At 42.2% G+C, this 20790-nt stretch overlaps 1 protein-coding gene across 1 annotated transcript; it reads left to right on the top strand.

Moving 5' to 3' along the window:
• The first annotated feature begins 15479 nt into the window (after positions 1-15479).
• On the top strand, positions 15480-20709 carry LOC133921681 (uncharacterized). The gene is made up of 7 exons (XM_062366659.1): positions 15480-17184; positions 18560-18650; positions 18727-18884; positions 18973-19024; positions 19147-19229; positions 19330-19423; positions 19780-20709. Exons 1-7 carry the CDS (start codon positions 15847-15849, stop codon positions 20340-20342), a joined length of 2379 nt encoding a protein of 792 aa, XP_062222643.1. The 5' UTR covers positions 15480-15846; the 3' UTR covers positions 20343-20709.
• Positions 20710-20790: the final 81 nt, after the last annotated feature.

Genomic DNA, 20790 nt, shown 5'->3' with positions numbered 1-20790 from the left:
TTCTTGAATTCCCTTGCCTCTAGACAATCAACTTCGAGAGTTCCGTTGCTCAGTGTTCATCTTTTTCTGTTTCTTTACTAGAAGTGATCTTTCAAATGCTAAGACACATGGATTAATCTTAAATGGAACCTATGGTTCATATATCAACTGTGGAGTCGTGTTGCTTGATTTTCTCTTGTTAAAAATTCTCTTAATTTTTGCTTCCGCTTGTGTTTTGAGGTGCGTTGGGTGATCCAAATAGGAGAAGGTCATCGATTTCGCAAGAAATTTATTAAGGTGCCTATTCACCCCCCCCCTCTAGTCGTCAATCTCATTCCTACATCTTCTCCATCAAGAACATTATAGCAACATCGTGTCATGGGCGGTGTTAGGGTTCATTTGGGCATCGACATCCTTTGATAGTATCCTCGCAAATAAAAAAAAGAAGTCCTATCATAGTAATTGTAAAAGTTGAAAGTTTTGAAGGTACTAACAAATTTTATCTTTCAATAGATTTGTTGGGGGAATGATGCCACTTGGGCCCCGTTCGCTGACTTTAGCTATAACAGTCAATCCAAAAGGCAAAGTAGCGAGGCTAATGTCAAGACAAAGATGTTTTCCTCTATGCTCTGCACGAATTAGGCTTAAGAAGGTACAATGAAGCCCAGGGGGCAAAGCTCAAACACGAGGACTGAAGGGCGGAAGCGGTAGCGAAGCCCATGGACAAAGCCTGAACATGAGGACCAAAGGACGAAGGGACACGACGAAGCCCAAAGGACGAAAGGTATAATGAAGCCCTGAGGACGAAGGGAGACGGCACGAGGACCTTCGGTAATAGAGCGAAGGCTCATCTGAGAAGGAGCCTGCGAGTTAACCAGAACCTGACTAGAAGATGGCCAGAGTTAGATCGCCAGCAGACCTGAAGGAGGGCTCGATGTGAGCCCCTCTAGAACACGTATCGGGTTTAGACTGCATAGGGCACCATAGATGTGCAATGACTGGAAAGCCTCATGAATTCCTTAGTGTTAAAAAGAATATGAATTTTGCCATTTATCTGTTGACAGATTTCTTGATCCAATATCTATCTAATTTATGGCCCTCTAATTTGCATTGAAAATTGTGCTGGTTTTGATTAAGATCTAATGGACTGTTTCCATTATCAAGCAATAGGTCTCCAGAACCTCGCCCGCAACCCGCTATCTCTCTTAGTTTTCATTTCTCTCCCCACTCTCTCTATAACTGACGTATTTATCTCCTCTCTTGTACTCCTCATCTATATCCCTTCAGTTCCCACTCTCAATCTTCACCATCACGCTATGATTCCCTTCTAATCTCTAGCATTTTTCATCAATTGAAGGTTTGTTTGATTCGATTCGCTTTGTCTTGCACTATTATGTGGAACCAAGGCATCCATTTCTGATCTCCATTTTTTGTGTTCCTCTATTTTAGGGTTTGAACTGTGATTGGGAATCAAGGCCTTGAGGAGAAGGATCTAGGTTGGGTTTTTTCGCAGTTCGATGTGTTCAAATGCTTCATTTGTGTGATTTATTGATGATTTTTGCAGTGTTTTTCTATTATATTGTTGATTTAGGGGGGGGGGCGTGTTGGAGCAAGGTGCCCGCCACAGGAATATATTAGCCTCCAGAACTTATTGTCCGGTGAGTTTGGTTTGATTTAATGTAGTTTGTGATAGGTTCTTGGTTTTTTTTTTGTTTGATCTATTTCACGACGAGAGAAATTGCATGAGTTAACAGGGGAATATGCTTGATGAATAAAAGCAACAAAGAAAGAAATAGTAGGGGGTAGGTAGGGGAAAATTATGGATGGGACTATTAGTATTGGGAGAGAACTTGTGGCACAATTCAGTTCATGGACACACACAATCCCAACCACCATGATGCATCTGTATGTCCAAGTGAGCTAAAGTGCAAGTGCATATACAGGTGTTGGCCTGCATTTTGATTTTGAGCATCCAACTATTTATGTTACGACTAAAGTAGTGGGACACTCGACTAGTATTTAGTACTACTCATAGATTAGTAAGTGGCCACCACTCCTCAAGTCATACTCACGCTAACTTATTTTGGAGAGAGAGAGAGAGTTTGAGATTTCTGAGTAAATATTGTTCCAAAACCAGGATGAGAAAAACTCAACAAATTGGATCAAGAGAGAAGATTCACTTGACATGATCACAATTCACAGAAACTCGACAAGGTGCCAAGCTTGCTCCAATTCAAAATTAAGGATTGAAGCAGATAGCTACATTTGGCTATCTTTTTTAGAGACCAAGAGAGAAGACATGACTATCTTTCTTCCTCTTTGTCTTTCTGTAGTTTCTCCCTCCCTCTCTCTCTACATATATATGTATATATATTGTGTCTCTCTCTATATCTCTTTCTCTACATCCCTCTCTCTCTATGTATCTTTCTTCCTCTGTCCTCTCTCTCTCTCTTCCTATATCTATGTCTCTAACTCTTTGTTTATGTGTAGCTCTCCATTTATTTCTCTCTCCCTCCCTCTCTCTCTCTATGTTTCTCTATATTCTCTGTATCTCTCTTCCTCTGTCTCTCTCTCTACATTTCTTTATCTATGTCTCTAACTCACTATTTATGTGTAGCTTTCTATTGATCTCTCTCCCTCTCTCTGTCTCTATCTCTGCCTCTCTCTATGTATTCCCCTCTCTGTCTCTACCACTATCTCTCTATCTTTGTTTCTCTCTGTGTGTATCTCTATCTCTGCTTGTTTCTATCTTTGTCTATATTTCTCTACTTTCCTCTCTCTCTCTCTCTCTCTCTCTCTCTCTCTCTCTCTCTCTCTCTCTCTCTCTCTCTTATGTCTAGATTTCTTTCTCTCTCTATATATATATATCTGAATTTGTACTCTCCCTCTCTCTCTGGGTGCATGTGTCCTCTCTTTTTCTATCTCTATTTTTCCCCACTCATGCATGTTTCCTTATATGGTTTATTTTCCACTCACCTAACTTTGATTAATTTCTCTAAAGAGGTTGATGTTGTAGTGTCCATCTTCTTCTGGTGCTGATTTGGCTTGTGATGTTTGATTCTGCGCATATAATGGCTAGCTAATAACTTAGATATATGTTTTTTGCTACAAAGTTGTTGAGTAATATACCCATACCTTGTGATAGTTGTTATTTTATGAATGTATCTCGACTACTCCATTGTAAATGCCATGTTTTTAATTTGATTGCTGCATGGTATCAAAGTTCATTAATATTGTCTTGATATTTTTGTTTTTTACAGTATGAAAACATGTTACCTGATAAATTTGTTGAGGCAAGGAGCCGGAGCCTTCTTCTATTCTGCTTATGGTCATAAATATGCTATTCTGCAAAATTAATTCATTTTTCTAATTTTTCAACCATGCAATTTTATTTTGGCAACATGATGCTATCTTTTGTTGCTTTGTAGCTAATTAGTTGTTCCTGCAAAATAAACATATTGATGTTATTTTTTCTATCAATACTATGTGCTTCAACCAAATTTTGAGTGTCAAAATTCCTTGCATGTGTTGTTGTTGACATTTTCTACTTTGATACAATCGGTATCTGCATGCATGTATGTTCAGTTGCATTTTGCATCTATTTTTTTATCTTCAGTTGCATCTTCTTTTCAATCATGGTAATCTGTAGGATTTGTTATTAATTTAATAGTGAATCAATACTTATATGAATCAAACACGTGGTATGCATCATTTTTTTCAATTTGCTCTCTACATGCCTACAGAATGTGCCAATGCAATCATGTGCAGTGTGAACTAGTTTTTTTATGGATGGTCATGCGGTTTGTGTGCTACTCCTTTTTTATTTCGATTCTTGAATTGAACAGTTTATCATTTTAATGCAAGAGCACATATGTGGATGTTTTTGCATGTGTGGATTGTAATGTTAAACTACATGCATTTGTTCGGAAGTACAATTTTGTCTTATTACTGTTATTGTGCCTAATCCAATATTCGAGAATTCATATGAAATTCTAGCTTGTGAACAGGGATAGAAGCATCGAATTCATTAGAGGAAGCAGAAGTTTTTTGTGCCCAGGGGAAATTACTTTGGTGGCGGTTAGTGAATTCCATGTTTCTCCATCATGCCGACGGCAGATGTTATTTCTTCAACGCCACCCCATTTGCCTCCTCTCCCGATTTCTCCACCGTCGGCAGATGTTCTTCTTTCTTTTTTTTCCTGATCTTTTTATTAGATATATCTTCTTTTCCAAGTTGATCCATGTTGGTTTGTGTTTGTCAACTAACAAGCTAATATATTGGGTTGCATATTGGCCAACTTATTGGTTTAGTCTTTTCTAGTTCTTTTCATGCTCTATTCGTTTTATAATAAGTGGACCTTTTCTTATAGGGTTTTGGATAATTTTCTGCATACCCAATTTGTTACAAATCTGTTGACAAATTTCATTGGCTATTTCTGTCACAAATTAGGTCAAAGTAACGTGGCAGCTTACGAGTGGTTGGAAATTTGATGGATTTTGTGGGACACAATTTGTCACCATATAGCTAGACACTCTCAAAGAATATCCATGTTGATAAGATCATTACCATGTAACGGGTCTTTTGTGAGGGTGACAAATTTTTGGGAGAGGAATTAACCCCCCCCCCCCCCCACAAAAACCATGTATTTTCATGGCGGAAGCGTTAAACCCCCACAAAATACTTTTTCATGGCGGGACATCAGTACAGTTCCACGAAAATTGGCTTCCCGCGCATAAGTCTCCACTAGCGCCTCGCGTAGGCCTGAAAACGCTATTTTTTTAGCATCATGCATTGAACTCACGCCACCCTGGTCCTCTCTCTATTTTTTTACACCACCATGGTCCTCTCTCTAAACAAATCAGCCTTCACCCCCAAACGCGACGCACCCTGACCCCCGTCGCCACCACTCCAGCCTTCACCCCCAAATGTGGGCTTCAAACCCCCTCAGTCCACCTACTGAATTCGTGCCGCCCCCTCCAATTCGAGCCCCTGGTGCTGTTGCCCGTCCAAATCCATCCTTGTGGAGCCCCCAATTCTGTCAAATTTGTCGAGTTGCGCCCCCAAATCCACCGTCTCCTCCCGATCTCCTTCGGCTCATGACTGCATCAATAGATTCACACACGCAACCCACCTCGAACCCCGCCACGGCCTCCAACCTTCACCCCCAAACACGCGCTTCAACTCACCTCCTCTGTCCACCTGCCGAATTCACGTCACCCCTGTCCAGTTTGAGCCCCTGGCACTGCTGCCCGTCCAGATCCATTGTCGTGGAGCCCCCAATTCTGTCGAATCTATCGAGCTATGCCCCCAAATCCGCCGCCTCCTCCTGATCTCCTTCGACCCATCACTGCATCATGCTTGGAGCCCAACATCAACCTTTGGATGAGACCGCTTCACCGACACCGAACAAGGACGCATGAGGTGGCCGCTGCACTAACGCTAGAGGAGGCCACACGAGGAGCCTGCCGCACGAACATCGGATGAGACCATGCAAGGAGCTCCCTACATGGACGCCGGACGAGTCCAGGCGAGGAGGCCCCTGCACCGCCTCCAGTCTGATTCAGGTAACGAATGAAAACAAGGTGTTACTTGCTAAATGTAGCCACCCGAGATAATTTGATAGAGTGCCAGGGCCGTATCTTGGGGTGTGCGAGATGAGTGATGGCACAGGGCCCCAACTGGACTAGGGGCCCCTAATTTTGTGATTAGTGTGTGGATGAGTTGGTAAACATTGAATTGAGAAGTATACAGTATTGAAGAAGAAAAAATTAGAAAGACTTCTGAGAGGAGAGAAACTCTTTGACACATCTCAAATTATTTACACTAATACATTTGTGTCCATACAAACAAGAGGACCAACTTAATATTTGTTTCCCATGCTATCTTTTATTATTATTTCCTAGCTGCAGTAAGCTTCTACAATAAATACAAAATGTTCTACTTTTTTAATCATTTCTTTTGGTTTGATTATTAATGAGACAAACCTAACAATTATGTACAGCAACATTATGCTAAATTTGCCTTTTCTATTGTCAAGTTCTTGTATTACAAGTCATAACTTATTAATGGAAGTAACTAGTCTACACTCTAGCATTTTTGTTGTCATATTTTGCACATGATGGTCATTTCAGTAATGCACACCGCACACAAAACAAAGCGTTAGTGGAAGAGAAAAAAATGCAAGTGTATAGATTAGAACAGGGCCCCAAAAATCAACAGCACGGCTCTATATAGTCAACCCTTTGCTGACAAAATGTTAGAATAGCTAGAGTCTCATATGAAAATGGTAAATTTAATTTTTCAACTCTTGCTTAGATTTATTTGGTTTGCTGATAAGTGATAATTAAAAGGTGGTCTATGTTCATGAGCATCTCCTGCACCCTTTACTCCGTCTAGTGTTTCTCAGCCATCAAATATATGATGGCCTAGCGTTTACTGCTAATGCTATGGATTAGTTGTAGTGGAGAATCCTTGCATTTTTTTAAACCTCACAATGTTTCGCTTGGCGGAGAAACCAAACTACAGGTACACTAAAGGCGTTCATTCTCGAGCATGTCATAAATGTACAGTACAGTGGATATGCTTGTTCATATGAATTTTTTTCACACGCTTGTTTATATGTACAGAACACATACTTGTTTAATACTTATGTTAGAGTAGCATTTTTTTCACAAGTTGATGCTTGTTCATATGAATTTTTTCATATGGTTGCTCATATGTACATAACACATACTTGTTTAGTACTTGTGTTAGATAGCAATTTTTTCACAAGTTGATGCTTGTTCATATGATTTTTTTTCATGTGCCATGCCATTAGCTGTAATTATTTGAGCAATCAGACAACATGAGTGAACGATATTGCTCATCTTTTTTTTAACCGAATAAAGTAATGGTAGACCATGAGTGGATGTATGATGGTTGGTCTTGCGGGCAGGCTTCGTCTAATGCTTGGATTGAAAACATCAACCGATTCTTAGACCATGCGTTCTCTATACCTAATCTGGTTGTAGGTGAAACCATTAAGTGTTAATGCATTATGTGCTGAAACTTTGTTATGCATAAAAGGTTTATGATAGAGATACACTTGTGTAAATTTGGGTTTAAAGATGACTATGCAACATGGACAACACAAGGTGAGAGACTTGCTGATAGTCATTTTGAAGATGAACATGATGAGGAATTTGAAGAAACTGACCGCATGGATGATATGTTGGTTGAACTTGGCGGCAACCATTCACCGCCAATCGATGAGGAGGCAAAAGAGTCTGCTTGAGCCTTTTATAGGATGGTTGCTAGTGTTGATCAATCAGTCCATGAGAACACAACACACTCATCTCTATCTATTGTAGCACACTTGCTCGTTTTGAAATAACAATACAACATGTCAATTACACACTTTGAAGCGAACTTGAATTTAACCATGAACTTTTGCCTTCGGAATCTAAGATGCCCAAGGACTTCTACCAGTTAAACAAACTCTTAGACAGCCTTGATATGCCATATATCAAAATTGATATTTGTTATAATAATTGCATGATTTACTATAAAGATAATGAAAATAAAGACAAGTGTGATGTTTGTGTACCACTCGATATGAGGAAGGCCATAATCGAGGCTCACATAAAGTGTTGTGGTAACTTCCCATCACAGATAGACTACAAAGTTTATATGCACATGCGGAGACGGCAAAGCTAATGCGGTCTCACAAGTAGTCCGCATTTAGTAAGATGGTGCACCCATGTGACGGATAAGCGTGGCAACAATTTGATGAAGACTTTCCAGACTTCGCTAGTGACTGTAGAAATGTACGGCTTGCTTTTGCAGCAGATGGTTTCATGCCCTTCAGTTTGAGTGTAGCTCCATACTCTTGTTGGCTAGTGTATGTTACTCCATTGAATTTTCCACCAAGCACGATTATGAAGTCATAGTGCATATTCCTTACCGTTGTGGTCTTGGGTCCTGAATATCCTAGAAAGAAACTAAACATTCTAATGCAACCTTTAGTTGATGAACTAATGAGGTTGTGGGAGGGGGTAGAAATATGGGATGTTTCACTCAAGCAAAACTGTACAATGCGAGCAGTCTATCTGTGGTCAGTTCATGATTTCCCTGCTTATGGTAACTTTGCTGGATGGAGCACTCATGGTCGGTATGATGATGGTTGAGAATTAGTTGAGAAGGCCACAAATTACCTTTCTCTCTTTTTAAGCCCCAAGCTTGGTCAATTAGAAATAAGATTCCTCGGTATGATGATGGTGCTTCTACCTTCCAAAGTTCATGCAACCTTGAAATCTTTAAATGCTGTAGTCGGTGCATTAGCCCTCAAGGTGTTTGTGAGCTCTCAACAGAAGAGTATGAGATTGTTTTCTATATATTTTGACAAACATGCTGGAGATGGACAAATTCTTGAAGTATGCACACATTGATCTACAAACTCTAATTTATTTTCCATATAATTTGTTGGTAGTATACTAACTTACTATGCTCCCTTAGAAAATTTGAGAAGGAATAATGGAAGAGCTGAATTAAAGCAAAACTTGAGAAGCTCTAGGACTTATGGTTGCATGGGTGGAAAAATAGCCGTGGGAAATACGAGCCTAATTTTTCCGATTGGTTCAAAGAATAAGTATGTTGCTGAAAATTTTCACATTAAAGTAAAGTAGCCATCTGAATACTCCAAAAACTAACATACCATACCATTTTGAACTTGCAGTGCATGAAGTTGTGTAGTGTTAATAATGCCTTGTGTGAAATATCTTATGTTTTTCGCAGAATAGTAACCAGCTATGGATGCTACGGTATAGATTTTATTCAGAGGCATATGAGATAACTAAATAAATGTTAACAACAGTTAATAGTGTTGTTTGTGTATCTTATCTTGATGATAACAACAATGAGCTGGAGTATTATGGTGTTATTAAGGACAACATAAGAATAAAATGGGAAGGAGGCTTGCAACTAGAGATGGTTTTATTTTATTGTTATTGGTTTGATCCAACACCAAAAGAAACTAGGAGTACTGAGAAGTTAGGGTTGGTGGAGATTAAGCGTACTTCTACGCTTTCGGTGTTTGAAACATTTGTCATGGCAAGTCAAGTTAAACAGGTTTATTATTTGCCTTACATATGTACAGACAAAATAGATCTAACGAAATGGTGGATTTCATATCATGTTTCTCTAGCAACTATATTCTTTCAAATGACATCATTGATTATTCAAATCCTCATAATGGGCCAGCACAAGAAATATCATTCTATCAAGAGGATGGGTTGCCGGGAACTTTTGTGATTGACTTAGGGATAGATCTAGAAAATATAATTTCAACTGTGTCAGACGAGATAACAAATCCAGATAATTTGAAATTTCTATCCAAACTGAATATTGAAGCTGTAGATGAACACTACTGCAGAATCCATTTAGTAGGACGCTCTAGTATAGACGGATCTATGGAGTCATCTATATAAAGGATACCACAGATGGCTCCAAACTAGAACTGTCTGAGAAAATGACATCGAGTAGTTCCAACAAAGTGAGACGCTATAGTACATACGTTTATAAGCTAGAAACTTCTATACAAATAGAACAGTACAAACAGTTACAAACTAAAAATATCTGTATAAATAGAACAATACAGACAGTTCCAAATATGAAACTGTCTGTACTATTAGTGTCCCACTCGTTTGGAGCGTATCAGTTATATAGATTTTTTTATGTAATATTCAGCATTCAACGATAGATGAGATGGTAAGAAAGCTTCACGTGAGGTTAGAGGTTGTGGGTTCGATTCTAAAAAACACACGCATGAAAAATCATGTGACTTGCGACCGCGCCTACATATGGTTCTAACTTTTTGGATTTTTTTTAGCTTTAGAAAACTTAGTACATATGATTCTAATTTGGAATTGTCTATACTAATCATTTATACATAGAATTCAAAACTCGTATGTACAAATCTAATTTGTACAGACTTTTTAGTACAGACGGTTCAAAATAGTGTCCCGCACGGGGTTTCCAAACCATCTGTACAAATCATTTCTCTTGTAGTGGAAGAATATATGGATGATCAAGATACCGATGAAGAGGATCAAGATGGTCAGCCTAAACACCCGCCTTATGACCCAAATGATTTTTGACTTATATTGTCTTATATGGAAATAAAAATGTGTTGTATGTATGTAATGCTCTAAATTTCCTCCAAACTTTATTTACATGTCCTGAATCTTTTCTTGTTATTTCTCCAGAACTACATGTGTTGAATCTTTTCTTTGCAATGAACTTATATTTTTTTTGGTAATGCAGGAGATGCAGGGCCTTCGACATAGAAAACTTGTGGGTAACCTGCGTACAGCCATTGGTGGGAGCTCCCAAAGGAGCGATGCTGACAATGTTGACTCCCAAAGAGTTGGTACTAATGGCGTTAACTCCCAATTGAGCAGTGGGGCTGGTGGTGATGACTCAAATGATAGTGCTATTGGTACTACATGCGCCAGTGAGAATCCTCCAAAAATTGGGAGAGGGAAGAGGTGTAGGACACAACTGAGATTACCTCCAAGTGATGGGAAGGTTTAGCTAATTTCTAAGGGTTCTAGGTAAGTGCATATATGTAGCTCAACATTGTTGTTTGTTTAGTCATTTTTTTATATAAGGGTTACTTTAAGTTATGTCTATTAAAAAATTGATGTTTGTTCAATCAGTTTTGTATACAAGTAGCAAGCTAAATTGCACAGATTATAAGTCTCTCTGCACAGCATTACTTCTCTATCATTTCTGCAGTGTACATCATTTTCTAGAAGACATTAATATCCTTGCCAAAATCTTGTGTTTTGTTCTACCTGTGTTTTTCTATTGGTCCATTCCAAAGGCACCCAGAGCTTTTATCTTATTTTATTTTAAGCCAAAAGGGTAGAAGTGCTTGTGGACTTGTGGGCTGCAATGGAAATTCGAATGAGCAACTGAAGCAGACAAATGTGCTCCTCATGGAGGAAACTAGTATTAACCGTGAGCTGATTTTGGTAATATCTGTTTCTTTGCTTGCAACGATCATTTTAGTCATGTACAACTATGGTTATTTGCCTAATTTTTAATTGCAGAGGTTCTATGCGGACTTTGGAAAAGAACCACCTACTGATTTGCTAAACCATCTAGCCAATATTGATAACCGTCATCATGAGGTCAGATCAATAACCATCTTGTAACTAGGCTTTTCAGTTGATGTACTTATGTTTATTGGGTAAAATTGCTCACCTAATAAATCAAGTTTAGGGGTACATGACTCGCATGGGATTACTAATAATCATCAAATAGGGATCTTTCTCAAACAACATCATTTGCTTTTTTGTTATGCTTCAATAAAGTATGAACAACCGTTAGAATTTGCAATATGCTCCAAAAGGGGGGAAAGGCTGACATTGACCATTAGTACATCGTTTTTCTTTATAGGATGTTAATCCATGTTTGCCCTGATCTGAATCTTGCTTTGTGTTCAATAGCAGAATCATCTATCTGCTAGTATAGATTTGCAATAACTACAATTTGTTACATTCTGAATAACCATCTTTGGCAAGATTTGAATCTTGCTTTATGTTCAATAGCAGAATCCTCTATATCCTAGTAAAGATTTGCAATAACTCTAAGAAGACAACCTTCTTTGAGGGTTGTGATGGCCCAATAGGAGCATGTTCATGTGATAATTTTCTGCAAAAAGATGAATGCCTTAGGTACTTGTGTGTGTGTGTGTGTTTCTTTTGGTTATAGAAAGACTATCCAGTGTGGTGTCTCGGACTTGAAGCTAGCATGACAGTATCAAGTGGAGTTTCATATAAAGCTGTGCCTAATGCATCTTTATCATAAATTTGACATTGTGTTCCTTTTGCAACGGACAGGTTCATCACATGCAGCCTCTGACCCAAACGACTTGCATAGCAATGGCAATGACCTGGACTCTAACTATGGTGACGACAAGGGCAACAATGACATCTATGGTGATGAGGGATATGATGGCATGTACGGTTGTGATGACATGGATGGTGGATACAATGGTGATGAGGGCGATCTATGGTGATGAGAGTTGTGATGGCATGTATGGTTGTGATGAGATGGATGGTAGAGACAATGGTGGCAGCTAGGAGATGCAATACTGGATGAAGCACCTGATGCTTTTGGCCTCTTTTTTGTTCAAGCGGAACAAATGCACAAGGACTACTTTTGGTAACTAGTGACTAGCTTCAGGTTAACTGAGTCGATGAACCTTTTGATATTTTTGGTAGACTTAAACTATGGCTACTATGCTTTGTGGATGCATAGCCATCCATGGCTTTTGGGTGCTGGAATGATATTGTGTGATCAATATATTTCATGGATGTGTATATTGTGTGATCAATATATTGTTGCAATGAGTGTGCTGGACATATAGTCATGGATGGGTTGCATCTGTTCATGGTGAATTGATTGTGGCTGAGGTGTACTTGCAAATTGTATTGTGGTTGTTCATGTATCCCGGTTGGTTCATGAATGTTTTGTTGTTTTCCTGCCGATTCAAGAATTCCTGGAAATAAGTTTCCATTTGGGTAAATATCATTTTCCTGGTGGCGGTTCATGTATTCCCTAAAAACACATTTTCATGTAGGTGAGCAGCATTTTCCTAGCGGTGCAACTGGATATGGGAAGTCTTTTTCCTGGAAGTTCATATTGGGATAGGGAGACATCCTTTTCTCTGGCGGTTTTGTACCGCTAGGAATTATATTCCTGTCGAGTTTTCGTGTAGGTTGGCCCTCACAAATCCTACTATGAAAACCTGACAGCACATGACATCTCGTGATAGTGACCCTCATGAACTCCTGTTACGAAAATCTTTCATGGCGGCTAACCGCCATGAAATATGTATTTCTGTGGTGCTGGTTCCGTGTGTGGTTTTGCCTGATGTTTGGTCGACAAGAATCATTTTTGTGGCGGTTTCAAACCCACGGGAAAAGTCTGTTCTGTAGTAGTGGATGCACAAATGTAATGGTGATGTGAGTGGTTGATGTATGCCTAAAAATACTCTCACTCGTTTGATATAATAACCAGAGAAGAATAGTTATTACACTGACTATTACAAGTATTGTTCATTATATTACGATCATGATCCCAACAAGATTAAACACCACCTTTTCTCCTCTTTCAGTCCTACTACCTCACAATATGTATCAGTCCCACCAAACATAGTATCCCTTGAGGTGTGAGTGTGCGACATGTCCTCACACTTCCATCTGGACTCACAGGAACCTGATATATGTGAGCTCCTAAGGATCTATGACAGATATGGGACTATGGAGCATTAATTTAAGAAAATAGTCTATTTTTGGTCCCTCAACTATGGCTTCCTTTTGATTTTCGTCCTTTAACTTCAAAACAAGAAATCTTATATCCTTGATTTATCAAAACCGTTTATAACTCGTCCCTAGGCACTCTAGATGGCTGTTTTGCACACGTGGCCGAGCTAACTAGACACTGACTCAGCACCCGTCGCAAACTGACCTCCCTCTGCTCTGTCACACCATCCTGCGTGCCACCAGCCGTTGGTCCATGTCGCGCCGCTCGCGCAGGCCGTCCCGAGCGCCGCCGGCCCGCGCCACTGTGGCATGACCTTCGCTGCCACAGCACCCCATCTGTCATCATCGTCGTGAGCTCCGGCCATCTTCGGTGAGCACCCCTTCCCCTTTCTTCCCTCCTTCCTCTGCTCACCCATGTACAGCCACTTGCGTGTCCTCCCTCGCTGTCGCCTCGCTGCTCGGTCACCGGTGAGCTCGACCATCATGCCGCCCGCCCGCACGCAGCCCCTAGCACAACTGGCCCGTGCCTCATAGCCCGGCTAGCACGCGCACCATGCAGCCTGGCCGCCCCTTCTTCGATGAGCCACCGTGAGTGCGCCGCCCCAGCTACCCCGACCTTTGTCGTCGTGCCCCTTCTCTCTTTCTGCAGTTAGCCCTCTCCACCGCGTCGTGTGCGCCGTCCAACACACACCGTCGCTTCTCCACCCGCGTGCCACTGATGTCTCCACTGGACAACCGCCCTATGGTCTGTCCTCCTCAGGCGCCGCCCTCACTTCCTCACGTAGCCACGCCACCTGCTGCTCAGCCACAAGCATGCCACGACGCAGGCCACTCGTGCCGTCCCACGTGCCACCGCTCGCTCGAGCGCCTCCGATCCACGCCGTACGTGCAATCGTGAAGTCCCGCGTGTATCATCCTGCGAGCGCGCATAGCTCCACCTGGGAGCCCTTCTCTCTGCCTCGCCCCTCCCTTCTTCCTCTACCCCGTCTCCTCTTACTCGCCTAGCCTCGGACCATCGCCGGTGAGCCACCTCCCTGGTTGGCCTTCATCCCCTTGAGCCGCTCCCTCCCTCTCCCTCCCCGTCTCACTCTCTGATTCTCTCTCTCTCCCCTAGCCTCACGAGTACTCACAGACCACCAGCCGACCTTATCCTTGAGCTCAGACCGTTGGGTGGGCCCCACATGTCGGACCAGCCACGTGTGCAAAACAGCCTTCTAGAGTGCCCAGGGACGAGTTATAAACGGTTTTGATAGATCAGGGATGTAAGATTTCTAGTTTTGAAATTCAGAGACAAAAATCGAATGGAGTCCATAGTTGAGAGATCGAGAATAGACTATTTTCTTAATTTAATCTAGTAAAAGTCTTTCAACCTCTAACCTAGTATAGTAATTTCACCCATTAAAAACAAACCCACTATAGCTAAACCCTCGGGTTCTAGGAATACCTTGTCAGAAATAGCTCAACTAACCCCTACCTAATCTAAATGAAACAACATTTTAGCCGATTACTACTGATTAATCTGGTTGCCAAACATATACTTTGGCCATGTTAACCCAAATAGGGTAAAATTAAGGATAATTTCTTATATGTCACTAGATAAAATCTAAATCCCTAATATTCCATACAATCACAGACACACTGATGATATATTAGAGATTTATGAGTTTTTACAGTATCATATAAGTAAATGCCCCAAATTAAAGATAATTGTTTTGACAACTGCACTAATCACAACCTAGAAGCAATACAATAGCATTCTCCTCTACATCCATGTTCTCTGAAAACATAGATACGGGATACCGATAGAAACATCATCCTCCAAAGACCTAAACGGCATGACCGTATAGAAAAGGAAACTTAGTATATAATATAGACGTACGGTTTATCTCATCCGTACATCCCTCCTACTAAATATCCATTCATCTTTTAATTCTTTAGTTTATTTTATAATCTTTTTATCTATCTCTTTATATAAATCAAAACACAAATAAATAACTAGTCTGCGGAAGGCTAGTGAAATTTTCGCTTACCGCATCAGCGGTTGGCTGCCCCTCGCCCCGCTGTTGCGCGGAATGGAAACTACCACGGTGTAACTCCCGCTGACACAATGGCCCCAGGGACAGGACGCCCGATTTTAACTTCCGTGGATGGTCTCCGGCCACTTCGGCTTTTGCTCCACCAGCTTCAGCCGTACAGACAGTGAGCAGTAGCAGCGCCGCCACCATTAGCAGGACAAGAGACAATTACCGCGATAACAGACGACGGCGACGCGAGCCAGCACCAACCACCCTTAAGTAACACGCGCGGCGCGGGGCGGGGCGTCGCGGTGCGGGAAGAGGAAGCAGCGGGTCGCGATTAAGCAGGCGTGGGGGCGTAGTGGTGGATCTCATCTAACGCCGCCACTTGCCGCTACGTCTTCCCGATCCCTCCCTCGCCCGCACCACACCTCCCTCCATCACAGCGCATCATCTTTGTCTCTCTTGCTCAATTCGCCCAACACCGCGCGCGCGCGCGCCTCGCTTCGGTCTCCGCGACGGCGGCCAATGCCGGCGGCGCGATGGACTTGGAGGAGCAGGAGGGGGAGGACGAGCTGTTCTACGAGTCTCTCGACCGCATCCTCTCCTCCTCGGGCTCCTCCACCTCGGCCTCGGACGACGACGGCGCCGACAGCCCGCGCCGCCAGCCCCTCTGCTGCGATGCGCCGCCGGCGGCCGCGGCGCTCGACCTGTGGACCTCCCAGCTGGCGCCCGTCCAGGAGCGGCGGCGACGGCTGCTCCAGCTGATGGGGCTCGTCGGGGATCCGCCCCTCGCCCGTTTCGAGACGGGACGATCCGCCTCCTACGACGTCGTGGGCCCGCCGCCGGCCTCTCCTGTCTCGCGGTCCAGATCGGGCGGGGCCGCGCAGGGCGCGGCCGCGAAACCGCCGCTCGGTGGCGGCCGTTTGCGATCGTCGTCATCCGACGCGTCGGCTGCCGCGCTAGAGGCGGTCGAGGAGGACCCCAGGTGCTTGATCAGGAATCTCGACGACGGCAGCGAGTTCGTGGTACGGGAGGAGTTATGTCTCCGCGAGGTCGGCACGGGGCGGCAACTCAGCGTGGAGGAGTTCGAGCTCTTCATCGGCCGCTCACCTATCGTCCAGGAGCTTATGCGGCGGCAAAATTTCACCAACCCCAACTCAAACTCCAACTCCAATTCCCAAAGTGGCGCCTCCACTCCCATCGAGAGGTCCAGCTCCGGCTCCAGCAACGGCCGGGCGCGCTCTAAGCGGCGCAGCAGCTGGCTCCGCAACATCCGCAGCGTTGTTGGCTCTATGGTCACCCACTCTCGTGACCGCCGCAGCAGCGACGAGAAGGACACGTCCTCAGAGAAAGGCGGGCACCACTCCAGCTCTGCGACGGATGACAGCCAGGATAATGTTCCACGCCACGGCCCGAGCCGTGTCAAGGTGCGGCAGTACGGGAAGTCATATAAGGAGCTCAGTGGCATGTTTATGACACAGGAGATACAGGCGCACAGTGGCTCTATTTGGGGCATCAAGTTTACTCCTGATGGACGTTACCTTGCCAGTGCCGGGGAGGATTGTGTGATCCATGTTTGGGAGGTGGTGGAGTTCGAGAGGGTGGGGAAGGAGAGGGAGGCGGAGGAGAATGAGGTGTGCAACTCGTTTGTTGCCATGGTGTGTAATGAGTCATCAAAGCCAATGGTGTCATCAGCTGCTACAGTAGACAGCCATTGGGAGAAGAAGCTTCGGGCAAAGGTGCTGCGCAATGGGAGATTGGTGAGTTCAGACAGGTTGATGGTGCCCGGGTATGTGTTTTCACTGTCCGAGAAGCCTGTGATAACCTTTACAGGGCATTCAGAGGATGTGCTTGACCTCTGCTGGTCCAAATCTCAGGTAATGTGCACATTGCTTTCTAGTTTCCCTTCAATTCTATTGTTTAAATATTAATTTTGAGTACCATCTCAAAGTGCGGACTATGCTGGAATGTGGAATGACCGGCACCAGAAACTAGGATATTAGTCACAGAAATTAGATCTCAACTTAATTCATGCTATTAAAAATGGAAAAGCTATGTCACAATTGTAACATTAGAGACATCAAGTACCAATTAACCTTATTTATTGTTGTTGGGCTTGGGATCAACAATTTTAGAAGAAATTCTGCTGTGTAACCGCTACACAATAGAAATTTTCCAATTTTAGGGGTACATAACTTGTATCCAGATCTGGCATAGTGCAACTGGTACACCATCTGACTAGAAAGGAGAACTTGACCAGTTGCACATTTAGGCATTTTGATTTTGAAACAAATAAGTCGCCTTTATTACTCACACGTGTGCCCCAGCTTTTGCCACGTGCACAATCCACTGAACTTCTGTTAGGAGAAAGAACATGTTGTGTCACCTGCTCTCTAAACACCTGTAACTAAGGCATGTTTCCTACACGCTTGTAGATTGCTATTTTATGGTGGTATTAATTTCCTTCTTCTCGATGTATCTAGACAGTTGAGTAGGTTATTATTATATTAACTTCTTGGCAAACTTATTATCTGGATGATATTGTTGTCTGTTGTCAAAATATAGACGTTTGAATGTCATTTGATCAGTTCCATGACACTAAACTGCAAGTTAAGGGTGTTTTATTTTTTCACTGTTGTTTAGCTGTAAGGTTCCAATTTGTTAATCGATTTTTGGTTGCTGTTCTGCATCAGATTAAAGGAGAATTAAGCTTTTCAAGTGAGTTGTATATTAAGCATTAACTTGTAGGTTTGGCTATGGTACACCTTTTTTAGAAGAGTTCATGAATCTTGAAGCAAATATTTGTATTGGTTAGTAGTGACACAAAATTGTGAATCAGCTATTCTATTTTAATGAGATGAGATGGACCATGTTCTAAATAGATTAATGACGTGATTGATGTACATGATGCTATGAATGGGCTTTAAATGCGCAAATTAAGTATTGCCCCTGAGTATTTATGTAAAATTTGGTGCCCATAATTAGTGAAGCTACTATATACTAAAATACACTGAGTATATGCAGACATCGGAGATCGGACATGTAGTTTTTTCTAGGCACTTCTTTTGCACATCTCTTCATTATTCTTGCTGCTATTGATAAAGACGTATCCATATCTACAACATGTTTTCTCGATTGACTTTAAATGATTCAAGTGATGATTCGTGAAATAGGCAGCATAATTTTGTGATGATTTTATTGTAGTTTCCAGCTATTCCAACATCCCTTTTCTCCTATTTTCGATTCCTACAGTACTTGCTTTCATCATCAATGGATAAAACAGTACGGTTGTGGCACATGTCAAGCACTTATTGTTTGAAAATCTTCTCCCACAGTGACTACGGTAAGAACGTTGCTTCAGAATCGCCCTATCCCTTGCATCCAGTGACTTAATTTTCTAATACCGATTTTTTATTCAGTGACTTGCATCCAGTTCAATCCTGTTGATGACAGATACTTCATTAGTGGTTCCCTGGATGAAAAGGTTCGTATCTGGAGTATTCCAAAGCGCGAAATTGTTGATTGGGTTGATCTACATGAAATGGTTACTGCTGCCTGCTATACCCCCGATGGAAAGGTTTTGAGTTCAATCTATCTCCTAATTTTTTAATTGGTCTACAGTCGCTACTAGTTAATTGCATGCTCATCCTAACACCTTGTCTCAGGGTGCGTTGATTGGCTCCCACAAGGGCAGTTGTCATCTGTATGATACATCTGGTACTCTCTCCCCCCCTCTCTCTCCCAGCTTGCGTTCTAGTAGTGTTCTCCCAACTCTCTTACAGAGACCTTAGTTCCTGTGTTGAATCTTACAAACCTAAACTTATATTTTCTCTTTCTAGATGATATGCTTTGCTACAAAAAACAAATTGATCTGCAAAATAAGAAAAGGAAATCCAGCCAGAAGAAAATCACAGGATTTCAGGTGCTTACTTTGAAGAGTCATTTTGATGTGATGTGAATCATACTGCACCGGAGCTGAGATAATTTTCCTGTTTTAAACTGAATAATGGTTTCTCAAATAGTTTGTCCCAGGGAGTTCTTCAAAGGTCATTATCACATCTGCAGATTCACGGATCCGAGTTCTTGATGGGTTTGAACTAGTTCACAGGTTTAAAGGTAAGAGTTTTTTGTCGACCATTCTTTATGTTATGTCCACACGGGTTCGGATCATGGTGCAATCATTATTGACTATGACTACTGAAGATCAATTGTATCTGCCTTGTTCTTCCTTTCAAGAACAGTGCTGGAACATGTCAGATTCCACTTTCCTTCTATGATTGGCTCTATTGTTCGCTTAACATGTTAAAATAGCTCCTCCCTATTGATGGGTTAACTTCTACATAGTTTATTTCCCTGTGCATGTCACTCGCTGTCTCTTATTAAAAAAGGAACTCATGCTAAATTTGTGTCTTCTATTCTTCTGGTTGATTCCAGTTACAGAGTGCTTATGTTTTTTTTTTTTCACATTTCAGGGTTCAGAAACACCAGCAGCCAAATTTCAGCTTGTTTAGCTGGAAATGGGAGATATATTATCTCGGCAAGTGAGGATTCCCATGTATATATCTGGAGAAATAATGATGATTCCGAACCAAGTAGAAAGAAGGGTGTCGTTTGTCTCACAAATACCAATGAACACTTCCACTGCGAGAGTGTGACAGTTGCTGTTACCTGGCCTTTTACCACCACCACAATGACTTCTAGAATGAACTCCAGGAATCAAGAGGAGCTGGATCGTGGGTCTGAGAATGACCATGTACAGCAATCTAAACCTGCTAAAGGACAGGAAATGTCAGATGTTCAGCACCAGAGCAACATCACAGCTAACAATTCGAATCATAATGGTGATAGGACATCTGCGACTTGGCCTGAAGAACCCATGACACCAGCAAAACAGAGTCACAAGTCTAATATCTGCCTTCCCAACGAGGGAGATCAAGCTCCGAGTCGGTCAGCCTGGGGCTTAGTAATTGTGACAGCAGGCCGTGGAGGTCAAATCAGAACATTTCAAAACTTCGGTTTTCCTGTTAAAGTATAGCATCAATCTGGATATGTATGATAGTCATTGTCATGCAGAACTGTAGTTTGTGTATAGATAGGAGATAGTGGGTGAGTGCACAGCAATCAGGGATTGGATTTGATTGCTCCTTGGTGCGCCTGCTAGAGATCAGAATCTTCAACTTACATACACTGCCAGCACTCCGGACCTTGGTCTGCCAGATTCATTTAAATTGTACATGGGAAGGCCCGACAAAGAGCAACGCCATCGGCTGATTGACATCTTTCATCCATCAGCTTCAACCTCGTTCCACTGCCCCCCATATTCTTTCCCCTTTAATTCCGTTTGATTACATATTCTTGTAAGAAATATCAGCAAGAAAAAAGTAAGGAAAAAAAGTGTTACATGGTGTGGTGAATTTGTCATACTGGCTTTGTGGTCTCATGTAGATTTAGGAAAGGTGAATATATTTTTTGACCTGGAGCTC

Source organism: Phragmites australis, chromosome 6 (genome assembly GCF_958298935.1).
Source record: "Phragmites australis chromosome 6, lpPhrAust1.1, whole genome shotgun sequence".
NCBI lineage: Eukaryota > Viridiplantae > Streptophyta > Magnoliopsida > Poales > Poaceae > Phragmites > Phragmites australis.
Note: the sequence above shows the minus strand (reverse complement) of the source record. Positions and strands in the feature narration are given on the sequence as shown.

Coding starts and splice junctions, on each gene's coding strand:
- LOC133921681 (XM_062366659.1), top strand. CDS start 15,847: ATGGACTTGGAGGAGCAGGAGGGGGAGGACGAGCTGTTCTACGAGTCT. Junction 17,185..18,559: donor TCTGCTGGTCCAAATCTCAG/GTAATGTGCACA, acceptor CGATTCCTACAG/TACTTGCTTTCATCATCAAT. Junction 19,230..19,329: donor AGAAAATCACAGGATTTCAG/GTGCTTACTTTG, acceptor TTTCTCAAATAG/TTTGTCCCAGGGAGTTCTTC.